This window comes from Medicago sativa, chromosome 3 (assembly GCF_051527215.1).
Source record: "Medicago sativa cultivar Bolivia chromosome 3, Bolivia_mono, whole genome shotgun sequence".
Lineage (NCBI taxonomy): Eukaryota > Viridiplantae > Streptophyta > Magnoliopsida > Fabales > Fabaceae > Medicago > Medicago sativa.
In genome coordinates this window covers 274,941-285,549 of record NC_140751.1, presented here as the reverse complement: position 1 = coordinate 285,549, position 10,609 = coordinate 274,941, and the positions used below count along the sequence as shown (strand labels likewise).

The 10,609-nt window shown below is 31.4% G+C and overlaps 1 protein-coding gene and 1 long non-coding RNA gene across 6 annotated transcripts; one reads left to right on the top strand and one right to left on the bottom strand.

Moving 5' to 3' along the window:
- Positions 1-450: 450 nt before the first annotated feature.
- On the top strand, positions 451-10,059 carry LOC146934850 (RNA demethylase ALKBH9B-like). Of its 4 annotated transcripts, XM_085750097.1 has the most exons (7): positions 461-562; positions 633-688; positions 775-1,874; positions 3,432-3,517; positions 3,657-3,967; positions 4,120-4,191; positions 9,787-10,059. In XM_085750097.1, exons 4-7 carry the CDS (start codon positions 3,461-3,463, stop codon positions 9,788-9,790), a joined length of 444 nt encoding a protein of 147 aa, XP_085606223.1. In that variant the 5' UTR covers positions 461-562; positions 633-688; positions 775-1,874; positions 3,432-3,460; the 3' UTR covers positions 9,791-10,059. The 4 variants fall into 4 exon arrangements, with proteins under 4 accessions (XP_085606226.1, XP_085606225.1, XP_085606224.1 ...); XM_085750100.1 differs by lacking the exons at positions 3,432-3,517; positions 3,657-3,967; positions 4,120-4,191; positions 9,787-10,059 and having other exon boundaries at positions 451-562; positions 775-978; positions 1,802-1,874; XM_085750099.1 differs by lacking the exons at positions 3,432-3,517; positions 3,657-3,967; positions 4,120-4,191; positions 9,787-10,059 and having other exon boundaries at positions 451-562; positions 775-978; positions 1,747-1,874.
- On the bottom strand, positions 4,859-6,369 carry LOC146934851 (uncharacterized). 2 transcript variants are annotated; one of them, XR_015030056.1, is made up of 4 exons: positions 6,229-6,369; positions 6,079-6,151; positions 5,515-5,598; positions 4,859-5,090 (listed from the first exon to the last, which is right to left on the bottom strand). It is a non-coding gene; the product is annotated as an uncharacterized LOC146934851 (long non-coding RNA). The 2 variants fall into 2 exon arrangements; XR_015030055.1 differs by having other exon boundaries at positions 4,859-5,598.
- Positions 10,060-10,609: the final 550 nt, after the last annotated feature.

The window sequence follows — 10,609 nt, the reverse complement described above, 5'->3', positions numbered from 1 at the left end:
CGTTAATTTGGGACATTACTCGTTTTCGACCCTTTTTTAGTAGGAAGGCCATAATGTGGCCGATTTGCATTGAATCTTAGCGTTTGACAATTCGTTGGATAGGTAAACAACATAACTACGACTTCCATGGGATATTTTTGCATTCTCTAAAAATTCAGCCAAAATGGAGGTTAAGAAAATCTCCTCGTTAATTTGGGACATTACTTGTTTTCACTACTACAAAATATATATATTACATCATGGGGGTTTTAGTTTTCACATCAGTCGCAAAATAACTGAAGGGAAACATACACATTGTGAGGTTTTACATCAGTTGACATATGCACATGAGGTGAATTCTTAATAGCATGTACCATTTACATCAGTGGATAATTGGAATGAAGGGAAAAAAACGCGGTGGCATTTTCGCAATTTGAGCGAAAGCTTTGTCTATTTTTTTTCACATCAGTGGATAAGAATTGCCTGATGGAAAAGCAAACTTTCACCTTTACCTTATCCCTTCATATTCATATCTTCTTCGTTCTTCGTTCACTCACTCTCTGCGAACTCAATCGTGAACTAAGTAAGTCTATAATCTCTCTCTCTCTTCTCTCTCTCTTCATTCCCTTCTCTAACTCTGAATTTCCTTCCAGTCACCGTTGACGCTCTCTCCGACGATCGAGCCAACCAAACCTACGGAAAGCTTCTCGTAATCAACCACTTCATTTCAATTCAATTCAATCCTATCTTTATTTTATTTTTATTTTTTTATTGATCAATTTAATTGTTAATTAGGGATTGGTGTTCAGCCCCGTTCCATTTCAGCCTCCACCACCGCCTCTCGTAGACGACGACGTTTCCGAACAGAAAACAACTGAAACAACAACCGCTACCAAGCAGAGAGGACGAATCCGAACCAATTCAAAGCTTCATCAAGCGAAAACCGTCCAGATCCGTACCGAGTTCAAAGAAGCAGAAGAAGCTGAGATCATGACAGAGGTAAATTGTAGTTCATGTCATGTGTATATCCTGTTCGTTCTTGTTCTTCTTTTTCCAGAAATTTTCGCAACTCAATCCTTAGATCTACGTTTCTTCACACTAACATCTTCCCAATTCAACAACTAAATTCCATTATTTCTCCACTAATTAACTCGACTCACAGTTAACCAGGTACATATATATTCTTTAACACAATTAAATCATGACTTTTCAGGTTATGTGTTAATTTCTTAAGTGATTTTGATGGAAATTTTAATTTTTTCATATTTTTTTTATTATGAATCTGAGTCTTGTTAGATATATGTTTGATGTTATATATTTATTTATTTTCTTAATTGTTTTTTTATAAGCTTTTGAATATTTATCTGACATATTTGCTTTTTAATATTTTGTAAATTTCATTTTGCTGTGTTTATCAGAACTCTGTTTCAGATTCATCCTTATCTTCATCATTTCAATTTTTAAAATAAATAAACATTTTTAACAGTGAAAATAAATTTAGAAATCAATAACAAAAAAAAATTGTTTTAAGTTTGCAGATTCAATCTAGTAGCTGTTGTAGTGAAATAACTACAATTTTCTATAAGATGCATTTGTTTGTCTTATTCTGTCAAATGAAAGTTTTATGATTTTTTTTATGGTGGATGATGAATTATTGGTGGTGAATTGGATACTAAGAGGAACTTGGTAACACATGATTTAATACTTGATTGGTATCATGTTTTGGATGGATTTGGGATAAAATTGCTTTTCATATATAATCAGAAGCTAAAGGATTCAAGACTTGAAAGTTTTTGACGACTTCTTCTATGGCTGCTACAAGTGAAAGGTGGATTGACCGTCTTCAATTTTCTTCATTGTTCTGGCCTCCCCCACAAGATGTTCAGCAAAAAAAGGTATCATCTTAATCTCTTACCATGTTTGAGCAACTTTATTTTCTTAACTTTTTTCATGTATATACATATTTTTATTAATTGTTTATGAGTTTTAATATAAATTTTGTATTTATAAGTTCCTTAACTAGTTCCTTAAGGACATGGGATGAAAGGATCCTAATTATTATTATTATGTTGAGTTTGAAGACTAGAAAAAGTTTTAAATATCTAATCATATTTTCACAAAATATCACTTTGTCATATTACTTCATAAAATATCTTCACAAAGAGCAATGCTAGGGGCAGTTGCTCTAACAGTTGCGGTCTGTCACTCTCCCTTGCATAGGCGACACGTCATTTACTTTTCTATCTCCTGAACCGGTTACCGGCTAAACAAGTCTAATGAATTTACTACTGTTTTATTTTTTTAATTATGATATTCTCAAAACTGTGTTGCACACAGATCCAAACACACCTTTAATCCAACCTCTTCGATCTCGTCCATGGTTGCAGCAGAAGGAATAACTGGAGAAGAAGGTCCATAACAACATGAGACGAAGCTCATCTTAAGCGATTTTTTTTATTTTTTTTAAATAAAAAATCTCCTTTGTATGCTGAACCCATTGAATTTCTCACGTCCAATTCTGGGTAACACAGAAAGGGAATACAACCATTAAAAAAAAGGAAATACTTGAGTTTCTCATTTTTCTTTTTTGGTATTTGGAGTGTTAATAATTTTTAATTTTGTTTTTGAATTTACTGGATGCAAAGCAAGGTTATTGGCATGAGAATATGATGAACTTTTGCGAGATAGACAGTTTATTTGAAAAAAGTGATGTCGGTTCAGATTCCTTCTGAGCTTGCAGCAACTATGGAGTACTTGCGCAGAACAGTAGCGAAAAGCCATACGTTTATCAGAACTTGGAGTTTTTTTTTTTTGTACATAAAAAGAAAAATAAAAAAGAGCTAAACCTGGGGACTCGGTATACAAGTAACTGCCTTTAAAAAAAGTGTGACGTGTTCCAATATGTAAGCGAGTGTCTAACCGAGAGTGTCAAAGTGACTGACGGTAGCATCTCTCTCTTCACAAATATCTTAGGTAGCTATACTTTTTTGGGTTTCTAACAGTTAGGAAGTTGCTAAAGGTGTGCAATACCTTGTCCCGCTCAAAAACACTTTAATGGGCCTCAATCAGCCACATGCTCTGACCCTTTCCCTTTGACTACTGGCCATGGAGATACCAAATTTATATAGAAGTAACTTTCATATATTTCCAGAGTTTTGAGCGCTGCCCAAAACTTAATGAGGCCAATGGGTTTGGAAATAGTGAAAGAATCTTTTTTTTTTTAAGAGAAAAAATCTTATCATTTTAGAATAAGCATGGTTGGGCCCATACTTTAAATTCATTGCACTTTGTCTATAAATTTTATATGCAAACTTCACACCATATGATACCGAAAACAAAAAATAAATGTTTTTCCCCTAATTGGCTATACTACTTTGACAATTTGATAATGTGATAAATAGCATTATTTCTGAGGAACTGACTATATGGGTGTTGATTCTTAACTTTTTCTGACCGGACATACTTAGCTCCTAGAAAGTGGATGCCGGGCAAGGGACGCCAAACTATCCAATTTGGGTGCTGTTACAATTATGCAGTGGTTAGTCTCTCTAACATAATGTCTTCACATTTCTTTCTTTAGAAAGAATCAAACTTAGCTATCGTTTGCGGCAAACTATTATGGTTGATGAGCTTCATAAATGGATGTATAACTTCTAAAATTAACTTTCTGGTTACAGGATAAGGATGGTAACCCACATGGTATTCTCCACCATTCATCCATAGATCCTTTACCTGATCTTTTCAAGGTCATCATTCGACGCCTAGTCAAGTGGCATGTACTTCCAACTACTTGTGTGCCAGATAGTTGTATCGTGAATGTGTATGAAGAAGGGGACTGCATACCTCCACACATTGATAATCATGATTTTGTTCGACCATTTTGCACTGTCTCATTTCTAAGTGAGTGCGACATACTTTTTGGATCAAACCTTAGGATTGCAGGTGCTGGTAAATTTGATGGTTTGTTTGCTATTCCTCTACCAGTAGGGTAAGTATTCAATCTTGATTTATCTACTACTATGTCTATTTAGTTTTTTAACTGTTGCTACATGCCGTCGGATTTATTTGGATTAAATTATTTACCAATTTTCCATTGTTATTGACGATTCCAAATCTTATAATCATTTTTTACTTCTACAGATCTGTACTTGTTTTAAATGGAAATGGAGCTGATGTAGCTAAGCATTGCGTACCTGCAGTTCCTACAAAAAGGTATTTACTGATATGATAGATATTCCCTTTTTCGGCTATTAACACCAACGACAAGTTATTGATTTGTCCATGACGTGTATGTTCAGCGTTAAAATGTTCATTAATGTTACATTAAAATGGGGGCTGTGTTGGCACCTTCAAGTCGTTAGCCAGAGGCGCTGGCACTACACCATTTTTTGCTTTACACAACGCTGCAAAACCGTGGCTTGAAGTGCGAAAACCGTAGCATAAACGTTTACCTCACGGTTTTATCGGCGTGGTATATACGGCCGTTGCCTATTCTATAAGCCACGGTTTTTTAACTTTAGGCAACTAGTTCGTAAACCGTTGAGTAAAACTTGGGAAAAGACCACGGTTTATGAGTCCATTTTAGTCCACGGTTTCTTTTATTCCACGCTTGTAAACTGTCGCCTAGTATTTTGGCCACCGTTATGCTAGGTCAGTTTAGGCCGCGGATTCTTTATTAACCACAATGTAAAACCGTTGCCCAATGGTATATATTTTTTATAAAAAAAAATTGACTTTTCCCTTAATGAGTTATATACAGGATGTCACTACTTCACCCTCAATTCTTGTTTCTTCAGCAACATTTCTTCAAGAGTCTAATTGTCAATTTTAAAGATGCACACAACAATTAGATTTTTTTCAACTTCAAAACATATATTAATTAAAATTAATGAAGTTGAAATCAATACACAATCTTTTGTAAGTACATGTACAAAATTAGCATCTAAATGTCTACTAAAGTTGATACATCTTAAATCTAAATTATCACCAAATAACAACACATAAAGATAAGATTTTTGACACTATAACAACATCTAAGACTTTCAACATTCTCTAGAGCTCAAGGCTTCTTGAAGTGTTGAAGTAAATTCTTTCTTGAACTAAAATAAATCCTGCAAGAGGAATAAATGAAAACTCAATTTGGAGTAAGATTAAATTAATCTAAAATGTACTCTTTTCAACAATTAAACTCATCACATTTTCTCCTATCTTTAATTCTCCAAACAATCTTCTGAGTTTTTGCATAATCTTTGTCTACAACATAATGACAATGTCAAATAGAAGAACATCAATGGAGGTCAAGGACTAGTATGTGATTGGTAGCAATAAATATATATAGTCATATAACTACCAAATAAATTACTTTCAATATCCAACATAGCTATGTAAGTTTAGATTTGAAAAACTTCAGTCACACATACTTACGCAGAAGCAACAACTAGCTATTGAATCTAGTCACGTGCACAACATCGCACATACATAAATTATTAAATCATCTATAAAAGCTGAAATATAAAACAACAAAAGAGGCTTAACTGTGTTATTGAGTCCCCAGTATATGTTCAGCTTTGGTGTACATGAATAATACTAAGTCAGCATTCCATCTAGCACTTGTAGTATCTGTATATGTTAAGGTTTGAGTATTAAAATTTGAAAATTAAGAGAAAAACAATTTTGAAATAATAGAACATTATTATGCTTAACCATGACTTACTTATAAATTGCAATAATAATAAAAAAAAACAAGGAAAAATAGGATCAATATAAGTTTATATAAACAATATAAATACACTCAGAAACACTATATACTATTGAATACCAATCTAGCTTCTTTGATCTAGTGAGACAAACAACTAATGATTAAATGATACCAAACATATATAAACAGATTGAATTTAAAAATAAAGCCATGATAAAATTATCAATTACAGACCCAAATTCAAGGGAAAACGAAATTTTACAAAACAAAGAGTTAAAAGTATTTCAAGACTACACATAATGTCGAATTTGTAGGAAAAGGAGTTAGGGTTTTAGATAAAAATTGGGGCTTTTTGTTTAACAGTGAAATCTGAACAAATCTAATGAAGTAACGTCACTTACCATTGATCAACGGTGACTACGAGAATGAATAACGATGACTGCGAGAATGAATCCGGAAGGAAGATAAACAGATCTACAAACAATGAAAACAAATCAGAGGAAAGCGGAAGGAAGAACAAACCATAAAACAAAAGGAAGAAAAGAAAGAACCTTGCTTCATTGTAGATCTAATTTACTTGCCTGGAACGAGACATTAAAAAGGGAAGGTGAAAGAACCATCAATTTTCGTTTTTGAAAGAGAGATAAATGGGGTTGGCTTTTCTAAAAGAAACAAACAAAAAAAACAATGGAATTGGTGGTCTATAGCTTTCACGTGTGATGGTGGGAGTGCTTTTGGTCTAAAAGCTAAACATGTGGTCATGTGGAGCCATACGTGTGACATAATTGATAATGATAATTATTTTATTTTTTAATAAACTAATTGGTAATTGTAATTATTTAATTATTATTTATACGGTTAAATATGTTTTTGATATATTAACTATGTTTGATAAAAATAGCAATTTTTTTTGTATAAACCGAGTATCCTTTGTGCGCATAACTATAGAGACTAATCCATCAAGTCTTATGGAACTTAAATGGACGGCAAGCTCTTTCTAAGAATGTGTAACTGCAAAGACTAATCTATCAAGTCTTATATTTATTTAATTATCATTTAAGTGTTTATACAGGGAGTAATCCTGGAAATGACCTATATTACAGGGGGTAAAGCACCATTAACCCTTTTATTTTAGGGTTATATGTGTTTTAGGTCCTTATTAATATGTCAACTTTTCATTGTAGTCCCTTTAAAAAATTTCTTCAACTTTTAGTCCCTCAAAAATTTTCCATCTTCACTTTTGGTCCCTCCATTAAGGTAACCTCATATGTAGAATTCAAATTTTTGAATAAAATTTTGCAGAAAAATTCAAAATATTATAAAAATCTCTCCCAAAAAAAATTAGAATTTTTTAAGAAATCATGAATTTAATATGAATTTTTATATTTTTGGAATTTAAAAATTCATATTTAATTTTTGTTTTGTTAAATAATTCTATTTTTTTTAATTTGTCTTACAATATTCTACACATTTCTGCACAATTTTATTAAAAATACAAAAATTAACTTAAAAATAGGGACCAAATGTAGTGATTGAAAATTTTATAGGAACTAAAAGTTGAAGGAAAATTTTTTAGGAACTAAAGCGAAAAGTTGGTATATTTACAGGGACCAAAAACATATTTAACCCTTTTTTTAAGGATATAATAATGCTATATTGTTGATGTTATTAAAAAAAAATTCGTTATATTTGTTATATTTATATTGTCATTGACAAATATAAATATGGTTTATTAAGTTTGTTACATTTCAAAGTTACAAATATCTATACGTATTATTTATATCTACATAAAAAAATTCTAAATAAAATATCGTTTATAATTAACATGCAAAATTTCTATAAAATATCATTGAAAATCTACACGCGTTAGCGCAATATAAAGCGAAAGACGAACACGTGAGTGTCTGTCTTCCCGCTAGTATACATAGATTAGCGAATATGCAGACACTAATATGGCCATCTATCTATTTTTCTGTTACACTTATAATAAGAGAATAAAATAATTTTGACAAATAAAAATCAAGATAAGAATTTTTGTTACGGATTTTTTTAGGAATTTTTATTATTATAGATTGTTGGGTTAAATATGTTTTTTATCCCTATAAAATTGTGACCTTTTAAATCTAGTCCTTACTTAATTTTAGTCCCTTCTTAATCCAAATTTGTTTAATTCTTGGATTTTTAAACAATTTTTTGTAAGCCTGTTAAGAATATTATTAAAAGTCCCTCTGCTAAATATTAACTCAAAATTTGATTTTTACGTCCAGATTTTTGTTAATCATTTCTTGAACTTTTATCATTTAAAAAAATTCATATTTATTTCTTCTGATGTTAAAAAATTCTATTTTTTAGTAAATGAACATTTTATAATGTTCTAAACATGTCTCCAAAAAATCCTTCAAAAATTTAAGAATTCAAGGACAATTAAACAAATTTAGTTTTTAAAAGGACTAAAATTACATAAAATTTTCTTTTTGTAGGGACTAAAAATGCTATTAAAATTAAGTAAGAACTAAACATAAAAATTCTCAATTTTATAAGGACCAAAAACATATTTAACCCTAGATTGTTTATCCTAATGTTGATTATTTCTATTTTAATAGGATTCAACTCATATTTAAATTTTTATTTTAAATAATGTTATAAAATAAATAACATAATTTAAATGAAAGTTAAAAAGGATAGAAAAAGTCAAGCCAATTTTTTTTTATGTATTCCATTTATTTATTAGTATAAATAAATTTTAATAAAAAAAAATGGAGAAGGGACATTTTTTCTGGTTAGACATTAGCCCACGCTTTTGAAGTTTTAAAGGCAACGCAAGATAATGTGGCCTAATATACAATAAAAGCGTGGTTAGAGGTAGGTCAGTCCACGGATATTTAAATGTTGCATTCGAATAAAAAAATACCACGCTTTTGAGTAGTGGTTTAAACATTCACGGTTAAATAACCGTAGCATATTAGGAATAGACAACGGTTGGGTAACTCCCACGCGAATCGAACCGTGGCATAAAACGAATAGACAACGGTATTTTTCTGCCTACTGAACAACCTGTAACAACTTATCAACGCATACAAAATCGTCGCCTATAAACGCTTAGGCCACGCTTTTTGAGCCGTTGTCCAATGTTTCGTTGCGTAAAGTCAAAAATGGTGTAGTGTGGTGTATATTAAACTGAGTGAGAACTTGTATTTCTCATTTTTTTAGTACCAAGCTAGAATGTAGCTGGGTTATATATTGACTTCTATTTTTTCAGGTTGATGCTTTATACCTAAAAATATTCATTTTTGAGGTGATAAATACTTGGTTGTGAGGTCAGTGTTTTTAGCACTGCTAGAATTGCTTGGGTTGAGACTTGTAGTGGAATCTAATCATTTTGAAATTGCTTGTTTGTGAAAGGATGAATTGAAGAATGTTGTTTAGTACAATAAACTGTTATACATACTGTTGATCATTACAAGTTTGATATATTGTTTGCAAGTACTTTTCTTGATATAGATTCACTTTATTTGTTATATTTAAACTATGTAATTTGGTTGATATTAACCACATTATTGTAGATTGTTTTAATCAAAGTTATGGTGTTTATGCTTAAAAATGGTTTCTATACATGTCATGCTCATCATAGTCAAAAAAAAAATAGAAATTGAAATCAGATTGCTTGCAGTCAAACATTTTGACACATTCACGCAGTGGCGAATATTTATGACTGTTGGATCGAGATTGAATTGTTCAAATTTTCAATTCAAATTGCAATGAAAATATCGAGCTTGAAAAAATCTAAACGGTTGAATTTTTTGTCCAACAATCACAGATATACAAAACTGCGTAAATGTGTCGATTATTTGACAGCATGCAATCTAGCTGCTGCAGGTAGCCTTTTTAGGACCAGTCATGTGTTCTTTAGTTTTGGGGTGGTTTTTAAGGGGTTTTTGTTCGAGCCGGTAATGATGGCAACCGATTTCCCCTTGTATTTATGTTTTTTTTCCACCCGAGCTTATTAGTGCTTCTCGCACGGGCTTGTTGGTAATAATATTTTGCTGATTCAAAAAAAAAAGCGCGTTTCTGCAGTTGAGATAACTTTTTCAATTGATTGTTTTTTGTAGCTGAAAATTGATTATGATGTGGCTCTGAGATGAGACATTGCTGATGCTTACGACTGAGATGAGATGAGATGCTTTTTGCAGCTGAACTTTAGCGTATTTACAATGATGATTCTGCTGTGGATTTTTTTTTGTTTGAAATTTCTGTATTGGATTATTTCTAGCTATATTGTATTCATATGCCTCTTTTATAGATTGGAATATTGAAGTGGAAAATTGAGGATTGATTATGTAATATCCAATTAGATAATATAATTTTTTTTTGCATTAAAATTATCCATAATTTGTTTTCATTTATTACTATAAAAAAAAAAAGCAGGGGTCAAGCTTATTTGATAAGCTATTTAAAAAAAATTAGAAAAAAAAATAAAAAAATATTTCACTTCAGTGATTTTGAAAACTGATGTGAAATATACATATTTAACTTCAGTCCCCCACGTATAACTGATGTGAAAACCGTAGGGTTAAATTTCAAAGTGCGTCTATTACATCAGTGCAAGTGGACCTGATGTAGAAATTCAAGATTTCACATCAGTCGCAACCTGATGTGAAAGGATGTGGACTTACCACATCATATCAGTTTACATCGGTTACAAACTGATGTAAAAAGTCATTTTCAACTGATGTAAAAAATAATTTCTGTAGTAGTGTTTCGACCCTTTTTTAGTAGGAAGGCCATAATGTGGCCGATTTGCATTGAATCTTAGCGTGTGACAATTCGTTGGATAGGTAAACAACATAACTACGACTTCCATGGGATATTTTTGCATTCTCTAAAAATTCAGTCAAAATGGAGGTTAAGAAAATCTCCTCGTTAATTTGGGAC

Bases quoted from the DNA above. Each gene is read 5' to 3' on its own strand.
- LOC146934850 (XM_085750097.1), top strand. From the start codon at position 3,461: ATGCCGGGCAAGGGACGCCAAACTATCCAATTTGGGTGCTGTTACAAT. The intron at 3,518-3,656 runs GTTAGTCTCTCT...TTCTGGTTACAG, and splicing joins GCTGTTACAATTATGCAGTG to GATAAGGATGGTAACCCACA. The intron at 3,968-4,119 runs GTAAGTATTCAA...TTACTTCTACAG, and splicing joins GCTATTCCTCTACCAGTAGG to ATCTGTACTTGTTTTAAATG.